The 19,189-nt window shown below is 48.8% G+C and overlaps 1 protein-coding gene across 4 annotated transcripts; it reads right to left on the bottom strand.

Annotated features, from left to right (window-relative positions):
- Positions 1-312: 312 nt before the first annotated feature.
- Positions 313-17,656, bottom strand: LOC108939670 (fms related receptor tyrosine kinase 3). 4 transcript variants are annotated; one of them, XM_029248730.1, is made up of 25 exons: positions 17,499-17,656; positions 16,827-16,957; positions 14,780-14,967; positions 14,361-14,467; positions 14,103-14,232; positions 13,219-13,361; positions 12,789-12,916; positions 12,545-12,686; positions 11,672-11,846; positions 10,306-10,403; positions 9,960-10,065; positions 7,877-8,070; positions 7,656-7,747; positions 7,237-7,369; positions 7,055-7,159; positions 6,571-6,681; positions 6,072-6,228; positions 5,847-5,956; positions 5,503-5,621; positions 5,065-5,187; positions 4,680-4,791; positions 4,293-4,392; positions 3,925-4,030; positions 818-904; positions 313-390 (listed from the first exon to the last, which is right to left on the bottom strand). In XM_029248730.1, exons 1-24 carry the CDS (start codon positions 17,533-17,535, stop codon positions 827-829), a joined length of 2,925 nt encoding a protein of 974 aa, XP_029104563.1. In that variant the 5' UTR covers positions 17,536-17,656; the 3' UTR covers positions 313-390; positions 818-826. The 4 variants fall into 4 exon arrangements, with proteins under 4 accessions (XP_029104563.1, XP_018616701.2, XP_029104561.1 ...); XM_018761185.2 differs by lacking the exon at positions 313-390 and having other exon boundaries at positions 816-904; XM_029248728.1 differs by lacking the exons at positions 313-390; positions 818-904 and adding an exon at positions 2,829-3,615.
- Between the last annotated feature and the right edge of the window lie 1,533 nt (positions 17,657-19,189).

Below are 19,189 nucleotides of genomic sequence, written 5' to 3'. Positions count from 1 at the left end.
ACCAATTCATGTTTATTGTGGCTCCTGGGAAATGGCAGCATTCCTTTTACAACTTGTTGGCCCAGGCGACGAGGCTCTGCAGGCGCAGGCGGCAGATCTTCTTCACTTCCTCTATGGCGAGCCGCAGCTCCTGCGTGGGCTCGTTGGCCAGGCGTTCCACTAGGCGGTGCTCTATGGTCGCTCTGTCGTTCAGACGGGCGCAGATGACGAACGGGAAGCCGAAGCGCTGCTTGTACTGCACGTTGAGCCGCTGCAAATGCTCCGCCTCTGCGGGGTCCAGGGACGTGAGGCCTGCCTGTCTCTGCTCCTCTCTCGAGTCGGCGGTCAGGGAGCCGCTGTGGAGTTCTCTACCGGCCAGGCAGGGGTGGCACCTGAGGACACCTTCTTTACCTGCGCCAAAGCCACAGGAACAGAGCTCCTGCACTCAGTGTGGCGGGAAACGCTTGTAGCCCCTCACTGCATTACTGCCCTTCCGCCACATTAATTCTCAGTCCTATTTGCTATTGCACCTCATTCTTCACTGCGGACCAGCGAGTGACCACTGAATCACCCCCGAGTGACTGCTGAGTGACCGCTGAGGTACCACCTTTCATCTGTCTTCAAATATATTAATGTAGAACATTACTGATGATGGTTCTCTTAACTGCCGCTGCACATAAAGCATTTTCCATTTACTGCTCAACTAAATGGTACCCTGTGCTTCTCCAGTTTTTTGTAATTTCATACCGTGTTCGGACATAGTTCTGCCCATGAAGCAGGGTACAGTGTCGGAACACAAAGAGATGCACCAAGCAGCGTTTTGTCTCTCCGCACTCACCGGACACGGTCAGGCTGTCGATAAAATCGTTGACAGCGGTCTCCATCTGGGCCAGATTGCTGAATGGGCGCTGCGACCACACGGCAGCTGCAACGAGAGGACATTTTTCCACTATATTGCCAAAAACATCCACAAAATCCTCATAGGAGAGCGAGTTCACGGTGCCGATGTCCATCTTCGCAAACTGAGAACTTATCTTGAGCAAACAGGTATTGCGCCAGGTGACCAGACTGTGTTCCCAATTTAAAACGACGGTCAGACCCTCGGCCCCAAGGGACGGAGGAGAAGCGTGAGCAAGCTCTGGACGTCCATGCCCAGATCGGAGCGTGTCCCTCTCTCATGGACACTTTAACCTGCAGGTTAGTCTAAAAGCACACTGTGACCAGCGCAACAGAATTTGCTCCCGAACCATTCGTTTTGTCCACCGTGGAGGACATATTTTTAGTGTGCCTCCCAAACTGTACATGTTCCAATTTATTATTTTTATTTTATATTTTGGAGATTTCACGGGATGAAAAAGGTGACCCACAAAGGAGGATTAGAGCATAGGACCCCTGCACCCCCACCCACCCACCCAAAACATCAGTAAGCTGGTAATATAAGTACATGATACCACACGTTTCTGGGGCTCAGAGAAGCTCCTTGAAATTAATCAGAGACCTTTCTTGCCTTATTTGTTTGTCTTTTGTATTCCAGGCCTTTTCCTCGGAATGGGTAAAGGACGCCGCATCTGGCTGTCAGTGTATGAAACGCGCGCAAATGAGCAGCGTTTGCACGTCGCTCGGTTCACAGGTAACACCTGGCAACCCCCGCTGAGCTCAGAGTGCGCAGGTGCAGAGCAGTGTGACTGACCTGGGGATTATCGTCCGTAGACGTGCGTGCGCTTTACCCCGTCCATGGGTGGACGCGTTTTCCACTGAACTCCTGTATGTCTGCATACAAGGAAACTCGAAATTCGCTCCCTCCTCTTACGACTCCTTGACAGATGGAGAGCGCTTTCATGGGGATCACAAACTAAATGGACACAGCGGACATCCCGACGTGTGACATGCGCTCCTTGTGCCCCTCTAAGGAGACGTGTATGACATCAGCATGTTAAATACAATAAAAGTAACACAGTATTAGTAAAAGAGCGATGCCCTGTAACAAATCCTCTACAAGCAATGGGGCAGGTTCCTTAAAAGTACAAAACCGAGCTGGGAACCCATGAGGACCAGTTGTTTTTTTTTTGCTCTGAATAGATTTAAAAGTCTGAACGGTCTCATCCAGACGGAGCGAAGGGTCCAGATCAGCGGTGAGAGACGAGCGAATCACAGTGACGGTAGTCATTGTGTGGGTCTTTGTAGTGCACGGCTCCAGGGTAAAATATGAAATAACCTGGAGATATTTTACTTTGAGAGCTCATTTCAATGTGTGCATCTGAAGCTCTACAAGTTTGGCGGATGTTTTCACTTCCTCTCACTTAGACTGCAGACACACGTATTGCCTTGTGTTGTTCTTGGATGCTTGAGGAACACCGCACTAAATTCAAGTATGATTGCCCTTAGGAACCCTTTAAATGCTTTTGGTTGTGCTGCGTTAGTGATATTCGGTGCCAAACATGAAGACGGAAACGTTGACGAAATCTTCCGAGCCCCGCCTTACCACGGGGGGGTTTCTCCACACGCCACCTGGGCAGGACGTACGTTCAGACGGCAGGCGAGCGGCCCGGACGATTTTACCGGGCGAGACCGTTGCGTTGTGCGGCTCAACGTCCTCCGACGGTCATGCGGCACGCGATGGTCTGCAGCCCCCCCTGCTGTTCCCAAACAGCCACACATTTACGCACCAGAGGCCAAAGGTACGCACTCATTTATCACTCATGGGTAAACTATCGATATGTGTAAATTTATTGCGAAAATAAAGGCAACGTGGCAAAAAGCATTTTCAGATAAGTTTAACAACATAAAAGAACAGTAACTTAATTTGCTCCCAAAACCACGACTGAGCTACACCTGAATCACGTGGCTGGGCGCAGTACAGAACAAGCTCTTATTTGACAGAAACAAACGTTCACAGAATTTTAATCGATGCGGGAATCATTAAGTGGCTAAAATATGAGTCGGTAATATCACACGTCGACCGCAGGGCTGAGCCGATACGCCCAGGGGCATCGCTGTGCTCCCGCTCCGGCAGATGCGCGTCGTCAGCGATGGAAGAGCGCGAGTTCGGCTCGGACACGAGCGCTTCCGGGCACGGCCCACGGACGAATATCGAATCAAGGGTCCACGGTGTATTGCAAATGCATAGCCGAGCTATACCGTCGCGTCTCCGGTGGTCCGCCGCGACGCCGCCGGGCGAAGCGCGGAACTCCAGCAGCGTCCGAGATGCGGAATGCTGAATTTGACCAGGTGTGTCGCCTGTGACCTCGCTGGGCTGATTATGAAGGCGCTTCCACCGCCTCGCGAGTGCCACGCATGCCAGCGGTGCCACCGGCAGGCTGTGGAGTGCTCGTCCACCCGTGCGCTACTGTGCATTCTGTATTTGTTCATCCATAGCTTGGTGCAGCACTGCAGAGAAGCATGCTGAAATTGCCGGCACGGCGAAGGCGTTCCGGCTCCGTCGGGAGGTTCCTACTCTCGTTCCTTCAGAGGAGTCAGCTCTGTGACCTTAGCGGCAGGACTCGGGCTCGTCCGGGCGACCGCACGGCCTCCTGGCGGCTCTCCCCGTTCGCCATCTGTCACGCCAGGCTCAAGTGTCGTGCGGAAATTCTGGTAAGCGCGCTGTCTGGCGATCTCTTCTTCGGAATTTGCGTACTGCTGAGGACAAGAACGCTCACATCCATACTATGGCGCAAGGCTTCGTCCCAAAATAACACTTTCTCGCAGACTCCTATTTATGACCGTCTGCGTTCAGTTTCTCGACGTTAAGCTGCCAGAAGCTTCGCCGGGAGACTTCCAGACTATTCAGAAAGTCCACTAAGGTATGTGGGCCAAAATGTGGAAATCAACAGAATGTAGTGATGCGCTCACTCCTCAGCAGGTGTGGCTCAAAAAAGAAAAGGAAGTTAAGGAAACTAGTTCTAGTTACAGGGTTACCCTAACCTGCTAATGTACACTGATTCTTACCTTTTTCTCAGCGTCCTTCAGTTGAGTCTCCATCATGGCCACCAGTTCAGAAAACTGGGGTCTGGCCTGCGGCTTGAGAGCCCAGCAAAGGCACATGATTTTGTACCTGGGGGAAGAATAAAAAGGGAACATTAACCCTTTCCCTTAGCGCTCCCATACATACATTTTCATAATGTACGTGTAACAGCAGTTTTTTATAGGTTTGCGCTACGTAATCGAGCTCATTCCCTGCTATTTACACCTATATTATACAGTAGTTCTCTGCAGCCACGGGCAGCTGCGTAGGAGTTACAGTCCGTGGGAGTACGTGCGTCGCACGGGCGGCCTGTTGAGGTGGAGAGTAAATCCACTCGCGCCGTCAGACGTACACGGAATCGCCGGCATAGTACGGCAGATCCATCTGAAAGCCGTTTTCGATCAGAATGTAGAAGTTGCGATCCACCTTAATACCTGGGTACGGAGTCACACCTGAGAAAAGTACAGAGAAGTAATGAAGCCCACGCACGTGTTCATGAAAGCAAAAGTAAACTCGACCTCTTAGAATACACCTGTCAGAGTGCGTCTGCGTGCATCTTATGTCTTTGTGTGCATTTGTGTGTTTCTGTGGCTCTCATGATGAATGTTCACCTAGATAAGCAGTGTGTGTGACTGTAGGCGTAGCGGCTGAGTCTGCGAGCGTGTTACTGTGTGTCTGAGCTTGTTCGTGCGCTAACAGGCGCGTTAGTCCGAGTGTGTGTGAGCGTGCCGCTGAGTACCGAGAGAGAAGATTTCCCATAAGAGAATCCCGTACGACCAGACGTCGCTCTGCATAGTGTACACTCCTTGGAACAAACTCTCCGGAGCCATCCATTTCACAGGCAGCCACACCTGCAACAGAGCACGCTCAGTGGACCGCCACACACACACACACACACACACACACACACACACCTCGCACAAAGAACACAGTGTGGAGTCACACCTGCTCTTCACAAGGAAGATGTTCTGCAGATGAGTATGAATATTATCAAGTTCAAAGAGGAACATGAACCCGTACTGTAAGCACAGCATGTGATTGGTAGGCGCACACGCGGGCACACACACACACACACACAGAGACGTTACAGCAGAGCAAGTAACAGAACTATTCAAAACACTTACATTTCCTCTCACCACATAGTTACTGTCATTTTCGATGTCTCTGGCAAGTCCAAAATCGCCAATCTTTACCGTCTTGCCGCTGGCCACCAGCACATTTCTAGCAGCCAGATCCCGATGAATACACTGCGCATACAAAGAGAAGTGGAACAAACGGAGGGGAGAAGAGCGCACAGCTCTGCTGAGATTGGGCTGGGGACCGAGCTGACGAACGGGATGCGTACAAGTGCACGCATACAGAGAAGGACTGAGTGTTTGGGAGAAAGATGGGGAAGAGCGTGAAGAGGCGGCGATGCACAGAGAACGGAGATGGAGTGTGTGGAGGTCAGTTAGAAGGGAAAGAGGAAAGAGTGTGTGTGTGTGTGTGTGTGTGTGTGTGTGTGTGTGCGCGTGTGTGCGTGTGTAGAGTGTGGGAGAGGGAAAAGGCCGAACGCTGCTCACGTTCTTCGACGACAGGAATTCCATTCCTTCGGCCACCTGATAGGCAAAACTGAGCAAGTCGCTGTACGTGAAGATGTTCAATTCTTCCTCTTGCAGAGAGTCCAGCTCTTCATAAATCCCTGAAAGAAAGGAACCCCAGGAAAGTACCCGGACTTGTGAAATGGACCCAGAAAAGAACGGAAAAATCAGGAGCTACAGCCAAACTAACTCCCACGGCAGCGAGTGTCACGCAGAGCCTACGTCAGGAGCACAATGGGCCGAAAAGGGCGAAACCCCAACGGCATCTACCACACGGAATGCACGCCGTCAAGTGTCACGCTGCCCTCTCGATGACCAGTACTGACTGTCTTCTTTGTCCGTGCTGGCAGTGCTCGTGTCGAAGAGTCTCTCTTTGTCTTTGGGGAACACCGGGGACATTGGGACGTAAAGGCTGCTGGACCCACTTGGCTTTTCCCTGTAGAGACACATGGAAATGTCAAAGTGTCCCAGGAGACAGCTGACAGCTACCTACAGCTGCTCTGGGGTTGGGAGCGGAAGAGGCTGCCAGTCCACGAAGAACGGACACCAACCTGGAGGGCACCTCTGACTGAAAGTTGTGGTACAGGCAGCTGAAATGGTTCTCGGTGAAGACGTCAGTCAGTGACCTTTGGAAATTCTCCCTGTTGTTTCTCAGGTAGTTCAGCAGGTCTCCATTGCAGCAGTATTGAAAAATCAAGTAAATTGGGCCTGCGGGTGAATTGCACAGAGTTAGGATGTCGGCAGGCGACATCATCAAGTGTAACTTTGCAGAGTAAGAGCTGCCGAATGTCTCAAGTACAGTCGCAGGTTAAACACGGCGCTCAGCTCTGCAGCAGCCCTACGGTGGAATTTAACCTTTTGATGAAATTTAATTTAAACCTATTTAATCCATGTGCTTAAATGATCCTGAACTCTGCTGCCGGGCCCATTCATCATGTTAGTCACATGTCCGACACGTCACCCGTGGAATCTGGACCCATGCAGTGCCTTTCCTTGATTCATTACACATTTACTGCTTCAGCGTGTACAGTACTTGCTGGGGACTCATACCAGAATTCGTGCAAGCGCCCAGCAGGTTCAAGATGTTGACATGGCTCCCAATATGAATCAGCATCTTCAGCTCTGACATGAGAGCCTCCCTCTCCTCGGGTTGGTGCTTCTCTACGCAGTTAGTGCATATCAACGTTACGCTGGATTAGTGTCAACATACACTGGGTCTGTGTTCCACGTATTAACATCATAGTGGCTCAGTTCAGTACCACTGAAATCACTGTTAAATACTATCATCGTAATGAGGAGTGAATGCGTTCCCTTTATACCACGGAACCTGAAATGATATATTTCTACGAAAACACGACAACGGCGTGACTCCAAATATAAAGAGCCTACTCTTCCGCTATGAAAATACATTAAAAGGCTTAACATGCCCTTCCATGAACACCTAATGTTAGTGGGTCGTGTGACTAGATCACCTGCGGTGGTCAGAACCTACAAAGCCCAGACACCATCAGACGGCGGAACATGTGCAGCACACCTTTCAGCATCTTCACTGCCACCTCCACGGAAGTGTCCGTCTTGTTGAGTCCATGGGCTGTGGCCTGAACCACCTTCCCAAAGGCTCCGGATCCCAGTTCCTTCCCTGTCGGCAAGAGAGTGCAACATTACAACATCTGGTCCCGCTGCAGGCCTGTAGAAAAGATCACCCTCCTCCCTCACCTAGCATGAGATTCTCCCTTGGAAATTCCCACTTCAAATCATAACTGAAATCCTTGAAGTTGATGTAGACGTAATCATTGTTGGAAGGTCCCACCATCTGGAGAATCTGGAGCTGACATTCATACTTGGGTTTCTGCAAAAGATGGACCTTCTAAGTGGCATTCCTGGAAGAAGTGTGTGCGACTGTCTTTAAATATCAATATCAGGTATACATGTGAATCATGTGTTTGTCTCTGTCGCTCTTGTCTCTTTCAACATAAGTGTATCTGTGTAGGATGTATGCTTCTATATATAGAAACATACACCCTAGACATTGGCGCCCATCCTGAAGGCCCCATCTCCCACACACACACACATCTATATATATATATATATATATATATATATATATATACACACACTTTCAAGTTCAAGCTCACCTTTTTCTTCAGCATGTAAACTAAAAATATGCAGACCACAAACAACAGCAGGAGCAGGATGCTGATAATGACCAGCGGGTATGCAAAGGATTCTGGAAGAGAAATTATGGTGACCTTCACAACGGCTACGAGTCATCAGCAAACAGTTTCTGGCAAATCCGTGGCTCACGCTACTCTTTACACTCACATTCTCTCTTTGTCTCTACGGATGCTTTACTCACCTTTGCGCGGCAGAGGGATTCCGTCGCTGCACTCGTAGCTCGCAGAATTTCTGACGCAGCACTTGATGATGATGTCACTGTCTAGTTCCTTTAATTGCACAGAGCTAGAGATGCTCTTGCGGCAAAAGTCTGGAAGCTGTGAGATGTAAAGTGGATGAGCAGCCCAGTCGTTCCACAGGACATCTTCATTACACCTGCAGGTGAAGTGAGCAGTGTGTGTTTCAGGTACATGCTCAGAGCTGGGTTTTTCATCCAGGGAAACCCTTGGACCCGTTTTTGTGCATCAGCTACACACTCCGACCCGTATTCACGCTTCAGGCACACACTCACAGCCATGTTTGGTTATGGGAATGCAGGTACTCTTACGTCCCATTTCGCCGGTCATTATTCGTGATTTACACATAAAATCAGAATATCAATAACGACGTCATGCACCCTGCCCTTCATGTTCATGTTTTTTTTAAAGTGGTTGAACTTTTTGAGGGTTGTCCCCAGAAATTAAGTAAGTAAAATTAAAAATTCTGCAAAGTCAGGTGGTAAGGCTTGATGGAGGAGGCTGGGGGGCAGACAGGATAGAGCTGCTGTGGTCCAGGCTGGATTTCACAATGGCCTGGAGCAGAAGGAAGATACCACCTTTTGTTTGGGGATGAAATGCAGGGAATGAGGCTTTGCTCAGAGGTCCGTCACGACCTGCGTGGCCGGATGCCGAAAACTTGTTGGTGATGGAAATGACTTCGCTTTTGAAAAATGAGGCTAAACTGTCAGCAGTGAGGGACGAGAAAGGAAAAGGAGGGGGGATGAAAAAGAGGAGAAATGAGTGAAGAGATTGTGGGGATTGTTGGTTGCAGACTGTACGTTGCTCCGGAAGAAGGTTTTTGCTGAGGAAACCACACACTGAAAGGATTCAAGGAGCTCCTTGTAAACTCATAAGTCCGTCTGATTTTTTGATTTCCGTCACTTCCGTTCAACAGCATGGAATTTGGTCCTGTTGGCATGAAGGTCATCTGGTAACCGTGCAGTGGATTGGGTATGCAATGCAGAGGACTAGGAGAGTCTAGAGTGGCGCACAGTGTTGAGAGGAAGATCATCTGTGGGCAACTCTCAGCACTGTGGAGAGGATGTGTCAAGAGGTCAAGATGATGGGCGGCCTGGTAAGCAGCAGAGCACTGGGACATGAAGATGTCAAAAGACTGTGGGAGTGACAGGAGGCTGGTAGCGTCAAGGTCCTCCACATGAAAGTTGAGGTCACCCGGGAGGATCAGGACACTGCAAGGAGGGCCAGCAAGGTGATTAAAAATAACCCCTCAGAATACAGCTGTGGGAATAATAGTTTCTCTTCTGCATGGAACTGAAAACGGAACAGATGGGCAACGTGGCGAGAGAACCAAATATTCCCACTGGGGAGAGGCGAGCAGCCCGCGTCACAGCTCTGCCGGCGGGACGAGGGATGTGGGAGAAAGAGTAGTTAGCGGAGAGGGCTGTGGGTGCGGCTGTGTCATCCGGGGGCGATCCGGGTTTCCGTCAAGGCCAGGAGGTTCAGCGAGAGATGGGAGGCGTAGGCCGGGATGAAGTCGGTCGGCCTTTCTCGCCGCAGACCGGCGGTTCCAGACGCCCACGGAGAAACCGAAGCGGGACGGGGGAGCCGAGAGAGCGGGACGCGCCGGGTTGCCGTCGCAGCCGAAACGTCAGGATCTGCGACGACGGCGATAACGCCGGGTCCGGGTGCCACGGACAGCTGAGGCGTTAGACCGTTTCAAAGCACGGTACCTCGCCAAACGCAGCACGGCCAGTAGAACTCGCAGCAGAGGACTCCCTCAGTGCACTCCTGCTGGAAACTCCCTTGCCTTTGAACCTGAGCCTCCGCAGCACAAGGCAACAACACGAAACTCACTAATTCATGACAGCGGGGAGCAGAAACCAAAAGTACTCCACGTTTAGTAAATAAACAACGGGAGAGTACGATTATTAGTACTAAACCCCAGAGCGACTCGGAGTGTCGGAATGCAGAGCAGTCTGGCAAAATTGTAATCAAATGGATCAATGAATAACCGATAGATAGATAGAGAGTGAGACACAAACATACCCGGTATGGAGCTGACAAGTTCTCCACGTGAGGTTCACAGGACGGGTGAAGTCGGCCGAACAACCGATCGTGTCTTCGAGGCGCTGCACGGTCACAGAGACGCCATCTGCAGAACGGAGACAGTTTGGTGGATCGGTCTCACCGGTCCAGAGTCACTCAAGGTGCGGTATTTGCTAGTGAGTTTGGCATTTGAGAAGATGACAACGAAAGAAAGTGACCTTTCTACACGTGGTGACCTATGAAAGTTTTATGTTTCTCTTCCGCTTGCTGTTATATTTCTGCTCACGGACAAATGTGCTCTTGACTCCCCACAGAAAGAAGAAAAAGGAAATGAGCTCTTACTCACCTACCACACAACAGGACATATTCCTAGTGATGGAGATGCCATTCGCCTCCACATGAAATTGGTATTCTCCTGGAGCGGGATTGCAGTATTTGAATGTCCTGTTGAAAAGAACACAGCACCTGAACACAGAACCCAGTGGAGTAAAACGCGGTACTGAAACCCCCACCGGAGAGAAATGTCATCCGCTGAACCGACGATCCAGTTTATGAGAACTCGGGGCTATAAACGGGTCCATTTCTCAATCCCTACTTTAATTTACAAGGCACTTATTTGCACTTAGGAAGGCTGAATCTGGATTTCAAGTGTGACAGGTGAGCGGTGCGAGATCAGAACCACCACGTGCTCTTCTTCACAGGTTTCAGATGCCCTCGTCTGCTAATTTGACCGGCCATTACCTCGATAATCACGGTAAACGATGTCAGCCTATTCGGCGGGTGTTAATGTGACGTAAAGGTAACAGCGTCAGCATCAACGTTTACGTTTATTTGTTTAGATTTCTCCAAAGTGACTTCCAGCATTAATCTACCTACAGCGATGGGTAATTTTACTGGAGCAATTTAGGGTAAGTGCTTTGCTCACGGCTACTACAGCTGGAGGGGAGAGTTGAACCTGTGATTTTTGGGTCCAAAGACAGCAACTCTAACCACTACATTACCAGCTGTCCCCCATTGTTTTCCCAGATTGTTTTCTTTTTACTGTTTCTTGAGCTAAAGGTTGAACTAATAAATCAACGCTGGGAATCACACGTATGTACAGTACAGTATGTAGAGTGTGTGGTCCTCTGAAACGAACGTGTTGAAACAAATTCTATGAAACATGCCTGCGTCGGTGTGTGTGTGTGTGTGTGTGTGTGTGACAACTGATCTAAGAAACAGTTATTATGGTGGTTAGGGGTGCCACATTGCAACCTGAAGGTCCCTGGATCAAATTCCACTTTTGCTGTCGTACCCTTGAGCAGTGACTTGTGCTGAATTTCTACAGCAGCAAAACCCTGATAGGAATAAGTAGTTATAAAATGCTTATCTAACACTGTAAGTCACCTTAGGCAAACATTTGAGCTAAATAATAATAATAATAATAATAATAATAATAATAATAATAATAAGGGGTGGTGCAGTGGCGCAGTGGGTTGGACCACAGTCCTTCTTTCTGGTGGGTCTGGGGTTCGAGTCCTGCTTGGGGTGCCTTGCGACGGACTGGCGTCCCGTCCTAGGTGTGTCCCCTCCCCCTCCGGCCTTACGCCCTGTGTTGCCGGGTAGGCTCCGGTTCCCCGCGACCCCGTATGGGACAAGCGGTTCTGAAAATGTGTGTGTGTGTGTGTGTAATAATAATAATAATGATAATAATAAAAACGTGTCGTGCACACCTGTCCCCCCAGTAGCGACTGGGCTCTGTGCAAGGCACAGTCTCATTGGGAGTGATCCACTTGCAGTGGGCCTCAGGGTAAGAGGACACCACTACCTGTAGGCAGAAGGACTTCCGTTCAGAGGCAGAGACGTAGTTTGTTTCCTTAATTTGAAGAATTTCCAGAAACGCCTGTTCTGTAAAGAAAGATCAATGTTCTCAACCCTTCAGCTTCACTAGAATTGAGCACTAAACACTAAGCATGAATTACAGGCACCTTTTCAGGGTGCGTGCAAACAGGACACATCTGTACTTTGGAAATACGGTCAAGGGAATAATTTCAACACTGAAAGAAAGTCCACCAACATTCCAGTTTGAGCATTTTTCAAAGATACAAAACATTTTCCTGTTTACTTATTTTAAAATTATTTTAAGTTTTTTCTTCTTCTCTGTTCTATTTTCTATAATTTCTAGAAGCACCCTGTTATAAGGCGCACGGATGTACAGTCTTTACGATTCACTTCTCACTGATTGTGATGTGGTACCGGTGACTTTGGAGTTAAGAACAAATTGAGTTACATACACACTTGCAGTCTGAATTGTGTTGGTAAGTTGAGGACTCGGCGTACATAAAATATTCACCTGTATGTGATGTACGACAGGCAATAACAAAAACGCTTTGATGCAGTAATTAGACATTACTGTACACTTACATCTGAGTACTTTATTACTTACTGAGTACTTATTGACACACTGGTATCATTTCCGCAATGTACTTTCCCCTACGATATAAGAAGGTCCTTTCTGGATTCGCCCCTCTAATAATATCCATTTCTCAGCCGCTGCCTGGTTCATCCGCCAACGCTGCTCAAGGTGATGGGCTCTGTTCACCTACCGAGGACCTGGATGCGAGTAGACTTATTTTTGCCATCACTTGGTGACGCACAGGTGTAGTTTCCACTGTGGTCCATGGTCACAGACTCAACAAACAGGTAGTTGAAGCTGAGTCCATAAATTCGGTCGCTGTGAAACACCGCCTGCAGGGCCGGTCACAGGGAAGTGAGAGAAAATAGAGATGGAGTCACAGAGAGACGGATGTAGAATGAAAGAGGACTTGGGCGGTGTTGCACGGATGCTACCTTGGGAGCTGCAGTGTCGTTCTGCCAATGTAAAAGGGCCTGTGTGTGTTGGCACTGCAGCAGCAGGGACTCTCCGACAATCCGTCTTACTAGAGTTGCTTCCTGGTCGCTCGCTTCTCGCTGCAAGGCTGTAACACAGAGCTTATTCTGGCTGGAGGTCACAGCCATGCAGGACTGGTGACATTCAAGAAAAACAGTGCACCGAAGCTAAAGACACAAGCTCTCAGCTACGGAAAATAGTCTCATTTTTGCTCGGGTCACACGGAGCAACATGCGCCATTGTACCGAGTTCCACGTGGACCATCGTGGCCGGAAAAACAATCGTACAAACGGTGCCTGAAACATTAGGCATCGGCACTAGAGGACAATACTGTAAGCAGAGCAGCCGACGTTGCAGAGAGGAGCAGCTGCAGTTGCACGGCTTCAGTACCGTATGCATGGAGCTTGGAGCACTCCTGTCCCAGGGAGTTCCCGGCGCAGCACAGGACATCTCTGTTATAGTAGTCGAAGGCAGACACGCTGCTCTCTGTCCAGGTGGACAAGGTGTTTTCCTTCCTCCCATGTCGTCCAATCCTGAACGAGTCATTAACGTATCAGTTCGGTCGAGCGGGCGAAGGCAGCGAGAGCAAAGGGTGTGAGCTTGGGCCACATCGCCGAGGGAAGCACGGACGCTAGAGGATACTGAGCTCAGCATGAGCCCGATCAATCACGGCCAGATCGCTCCTCCTTCGTTCTCAGGCTCTCGGTTCGAGCCTTCCGTTTCACGAAACCTACTGATTAAGGACACTTCTCTGGAGGTCGAAGGAATCCCAGCTGTAATTCGCCCACCGTTACATTTCTGAGCAGCACTAAGTATTTACACGTAGCAATAATCAGGATGAAAAATCCCCCGTGCAACTGGCTGCATTGTAACCCTGAGTTTCGGATGAAACGCTTGGTGCTACGGTGAGGCGACGAGCAGCCTAGATGATGGCAGAACGTCCGCTGTGAATTATACGAAATAGCAAAGTACCGTTTTCATTTGTAAAACATTAATATTTTGAACACAAACATTGTGTTACATACAGAAATGAAATACGTATCATTTCCGGCATATATCTACAACGGTAAATGTGATAAAAACGTGAAATATAGATTTCAGACACGGTTGGTTTAAACAAAGAGCAGAGTGCGGACGAGGCTCCGGAGCACAAACTGAACAGCCCTTGGCTACTGAAATCTAGTGAACAACTGACTGCACATGAGCACTGAAACAGATGGAAATTTACACTGATGAGGCCAGGTATTTACATCGCATGAAAACAATCTGTTTACCTGGGATTGGTCAGAGAGGAAAACCACGTGATTTGTGGTTTCGGGTGACCTCTTGAATAACATTCGAAGCTGTAACCATACCCTTGTCCAGCATAGACAATTTTCAGCTGTGGTGTGGATGGTCTTCCCACTTAGAAAAATGAGAAGAAAAGCCTAATTGTAGCCAGGTTTATCACATAATGCGCTTCGATACAGTATTTATACAAATAGAGGAAAGGGGGAGGGTACGACAGAGGGGACATGCGGGGTGCAACTCACTCTTGGGGTGCATGTGGATGCTGAACACCAAAGAAGAGTTCTCACTTCCCCAAGCGCAGTCCAGGCGGTAGATTCCCGATTCATTAACGAAAAGCTTGTACACACCCCTGCAGACAAAAGACGAGTCTATATTTGACCGCATGCGACGGTTTGGCAGAAGGCAGCTGACAGGTGCTCCTCGTGTTCCTCAGATGACGCAGGTTAGGCCGAAAACCCGAACTGCGCTGCCGTGGGGAGGACGTTGTAACCGACTGACCCCCTGTGGAGCGACTGCTCCACGCTGTTGCGTGTTGGGGGAAAGAACCGCTGCACTCACTGCAGCGCTTTGTACGACACAAGGATACAGGTATTCATCAGTACGTACCTAACGCACAGCGGGCGGCCGAACTGCAATACAGTCCCCAGCACCAAACACTCACCCTTCTTCAACGCTATGATATCTTCTGCCTTCGCCCTGAGCCCAGGAGCACTTGGGTTCCCCGCTGAAGTTCCGAACCACCAGCCAGGCACTCTCTCCGTCCGAAAGCGCAGTCGCTCCGGGTTCTAGGTTCAGCTGCTGGGTCTGGTTTAGTTCGCAAGGAATTGACACGACAGGTCCTCCACCAACCTGTCGATTAATCAGTCAGCGAGAGGGTGAGCCTCCCATGACGGCGGTCTGCTCTGAAGGCCATCGAGCGTACAATTAGAGCAAGAAGAATGATACAAAGGTTACCGTATATGGTTATGTTCATTCATGACACGTCCGTTATCGAGAATAGCTCCAAGTGCCTCCCACCTTGCTGTTACTTCAAAGTCGTATTATTAGCTGTTTACTGGTAACGCCGGAGAGTGATGGGTCTGCTGTTGGCATGGCAGTGTTTATACCGCATGCCAGAATGGAAGTGCGGCTCAGTGTCTTCATCTTCCTGTATGGCCTGAGGTTAAATGGTGTTATGTCGCTTTTGAGGACCGGTGGATGAGAGCGCATGATAGTCTCCTTAGAAGCCAGGGAGCCTAACTGTAACCCAGCAGCACATTATGTCCCCCAATTTAATGCTATAACTCATTATGTGGAGTGGAGCGCACATAAGTATTAGTACTGTACACTAACACTGAATTCTACACCGCTACTGCTGTCTGAAAGACACATTCCCGCTCACGTCAAGCAAGATTCTTATATCCCTGGGCAGCGCTGAGGTGACAAACACGGTGACCCTGGAGACCAGTGACCCGCGGAGGGGACGAGTCCTGTTCTACAGAGGGACAGACAGTGTTCCTGAGAAACAGTTGTGAGCGAAGGGGGACCTAAGATGCCACGTGTAATTTCAGGTTATTATCTTCAGAAACTGGAATGGTCTACAATGGCATGATTTTCCATAAAGGTCATTATTAATAGGGGGCACGGTGGCGCAGTGGGTTGGACCGGGTCCTGCTCTCTAGTTGGTCTGGGGTTCGAGTCCCACTTGGGGTGCCTTGCAACGGACTGGTGTCCCGTCCTGGGTGTGTCCCCTCCCCCTCCGGCCTTATGCCCTGTGCTGCTGGGTTGGATCCGGTTCCCCGCGACCCCATATGGGACAAGCGGTTCAGAAAGTGTGTGTGTGTCATTATTATATTATTATTGTTGTTCGTTTCATGCCTCACTCTTTAGTGTTCCCTTGGAGCAGAGAGCCAGTGAGGATGTGCCTGTGTGACTGTCAGTGCGCAGTACAGTGTGTCACTTCGTGCGCTCAGCCCCACTGACTAAGCAAGAGTGTGTCGCTCCGGGACTCCGGGTCACGCGCTCCCAGTGCGGCGCTGCGGGGGGTAGAACCCGAAGAGCTCCAGCTGCGCGTCTCCCACGTTAAAGTAGCGGAATGAAAAAAAGAGGTGCAGCGTCACGTAAAAGCGCAGGTATAGAGCGCCTCTGATATTTATATATATAAATATACAATGAATGTACATACATATATATATACAGTATTATTATATACTTAGCGGCGTCAAGCCGGCTCAGCGCAAACAGTGTAGGAATTACTAAGCCGTGCAGTATTACATGATCAACTGAACAGAAACTAAAAATGGAATGTTTCCAGTCATTCTATAAATAACTTTGCATCACGCGACACCAATGTGAATGTACAGAGTATACAGATTAGTATACATAATCATATACCAGTGTTTCTACTTGAAAAAATAAACATCGCACAGCAGGGGCTGCAATAACTGGGAAACTTTTCTGAAAACTTCGGCGTTGCGACAAACGAAATACGCAACAATCAATGACATGTATCCACCTTATTTCATAAACAAAGTCTAAGAGGAACCGAGCGAGGACAGACAGACAGACAGACACGCTCCAGGATTCGACCCCGTGTGAGCGCCGGCCTTGCCGCCTTTCGTAAATTCTTGACACATTTCTGGCTCCGAGAGTAGAAATGAGAAGAGTTTTTCGCCTCGCAGAGACGCGCGAAAACGGCCCGCATCAAACGAGGGAGCGGCGCCGCCTACCTTGTGCGCGCGACAGCTCGGCTCCGCACGCGCGCCCGCTGGGGACCACAGGCAGAGCAGCGCGAGGACGCAGCGTGGCAACGCGGCGGGGGTCGAACGAGCGCGCGAGGCGCCGACAGCCTGTTGCAAACCTGGGAGCGAAGCATGTTTAAGTTTATTTACGTTTCTGGCAAGGCCCTTTGCCTGTAAGTAGTGGAAAATAGACAATTATAAAACATGAAATTAGAAACTGCATGCAGAGCTGTTTTAAATTATTTTACTGACACACAAAACTGCAGTATCAATCATCATCATCATTCATGGTTTGCTTCGCTTGAGACAAGTTTCATGTCTGCAGCTATGTCTCTTAATGTAATTTATAAGAAATTGTACTTTTGCTGAGGTGTACGTCGCTCTGGAATAAAATGTTATGTAAATGTAATTGAATAATTTGCCATGGATGGAGAGCAACTTGCAACAACAACAACAACACAAGGCGACATGAAACGCAGCTAAAGCCACAGCAAGGGGTACAAAATGAGAGAGGTGAATAACTTAGAGAATAATCATAGCGGACTGACGCATGAGAAGGAATCAAAACTTTTAACTTTTAAAACTTGTAAGTTGGTGAAACTCCGCGCGCAGCATCTCAGTTCGTTCGTTCGCAGGAGGGAGCCGCGCGCGCGGTCTTACCGGCGGCAGTCGCGCGCTGCTTCGCGCTTCTCATCATCGCGGCTCCAGCGAGCGGAGGAGGAGGAGGAGGGCGAGTAAATGTCACGGTGTGGCTGCGGGGCAGAAGTGCTCCTCAACTATCTACCAACTACTCCAAGTACCACTTCTTAAAGCGGTCATGCGCGAGTGACGTATCGTACGTGAGGGACTCGACCGCGTGTGTGTGTGTGTGTGTGTGTGTGTGTGTGTGTGCGCGGGCGCAGCCGGTGAGGGAGAAGCCCACCGCGATTTTCCGCGTCTGCAGTGCTGCTCTACGTACTTCTCTCACATCGCTGCGCCCTGCCTGCGCTCTTCTGCGCTCTTCTGCACTCTGTACCACAGTAACGCTTGCTTTGTATCCTGAGAAAACGCGCAATGCACATGATCATGTGCCTGATGATACAACGACAATGATGAATGAATAAAGTCAGACCCGTCACTGAAACATCAGCACACTGACTGGACACACACTGACTGTGACCGCACATCATTCATAACACTCTGGTCTACATAACATACACTCGCGACTCATGATACATGATGATACTGTGTACACATAAAACGCACTTTTATGCACTTATACATACAGAGATAATGAAGCAAATACGGTAATTTACATTCAGTTAATAAATTACACTAAATAAGAACACATTTACTTACCAGGGAAAAAAACCTTGACTGTTTAAATGCTGCCGTGTGGTACAGTGGTAAACCAGGGTATGTTTACCCCGAGTCGGGGTTGAAGGAGGGGAAGAAGTGTGTGAAGGGACTCATGCGTTCAACAAGGGCTGGGTGGCACTGTGTGAGAAACAGTGTCAAAGAAGTGAACATCATTTTATGCATTTTTAAAGATATTTTTTACCAAAAAAAAGTTTTTTAAAACTAGTTGAATATATTTTCCTCTCCATTGCTTTCAAAAAGTTTTTTTCAAGTTCAAGTTTATTGTCATAGATACAAGTGCCATGTACAAGTATCATGAAATTCTTCCTGAATGCTTCTCCACAGACTAAGGACAAAGACAGAGACAATGGAAATTTCCCCACAGTATTTTAGATTTCGCACGTTTTCTTCAATATTCTTACGATGGTCCGTAAGATCCAAAACACGTAAAATCGAGGGTGGCCTGTATGCGTTCTAGTACCAACAGTAGACGAAAAAGCTGTTTGCGGGTTCACCCAGTCTGGACCATTTTTGAACTTCCTAAATTGTGAAGCTTCATCCATGAGCGAAGTACAGACTGTTTTCAAAAGTCTTTCACTCATATTTGCAAAGAAGTTTCTTTTGCATATACAAAAGGTTCATACAAGGTATCAATATTATCATTGACAGGTATTCATTCATTCATCTGGCCAATGCCATTAACAGCACTAATTTCAGATGATGTACAGAGCATTTAACAGAAGATCAATCCAAACGGTCACAAACAAAACAAGTTATAAGATCAGAGCGCACAGAATTTAACTTTATGAAACAATGACATAATACAAAGATACACAAAAGCACAGTGAGCCCTGACATGCAGGTAAAGGTCCCTGAATGAGTGGCGTAACAGAAGCAAGGAAAAATTGCATCAAAGGTGTCATGAGAAGAGCTGAGCCTCCATGACAGGTCAGGACCGAAGGTCAGGGGCTAAGGAGCAAGTCTGATAAAAAGAAGTTCATTGTACAGTTCAG

This window comes from Scleropages formosus, chromosome 24, assembly GCF_900964775.1.
Source record: "Scleropages formosus chromosome 24, fSclFor1.1, whole genome shotgun sequence".
NCBI lineage: Eukaryota > Metazoa > Chordata > Actinopteri > Osteoglossiformes > Osteoglossidae > Scleropages > Scleropages formosus.
Note: the sequence above shows the minus strand (reverse complement) of the source record. Positions and strands in the feature narration are given on the sequence as shown.

What these genes read in the sequence shown, in the direction of transcription:
- LOC108939670 (XM_029248728.1), bottom strand. Translation starts at nt 17,535, where the DNA reads ATGATGAGAAGCGCGAAGCAGCGCGCGACTGCCGCCG. An exon ending in TACTCGCATCCAGGTCCTCG is followed by an intron (nt 11,847 to 12,544) that starts GTAGGTGAACAG and finishes CTTTCTTTACAG; the next exon opens with AACAGGCGTTTCTGGAAATT. An exon ending in AGTCGCTACTGGGGGGACAG is followed by an intron (nt 10,404 to 11,671) that starts GTGTGCACGACA and finishes TCTTTTCAACAG; the next exon opens with GACATTCAAATACTGCAATC.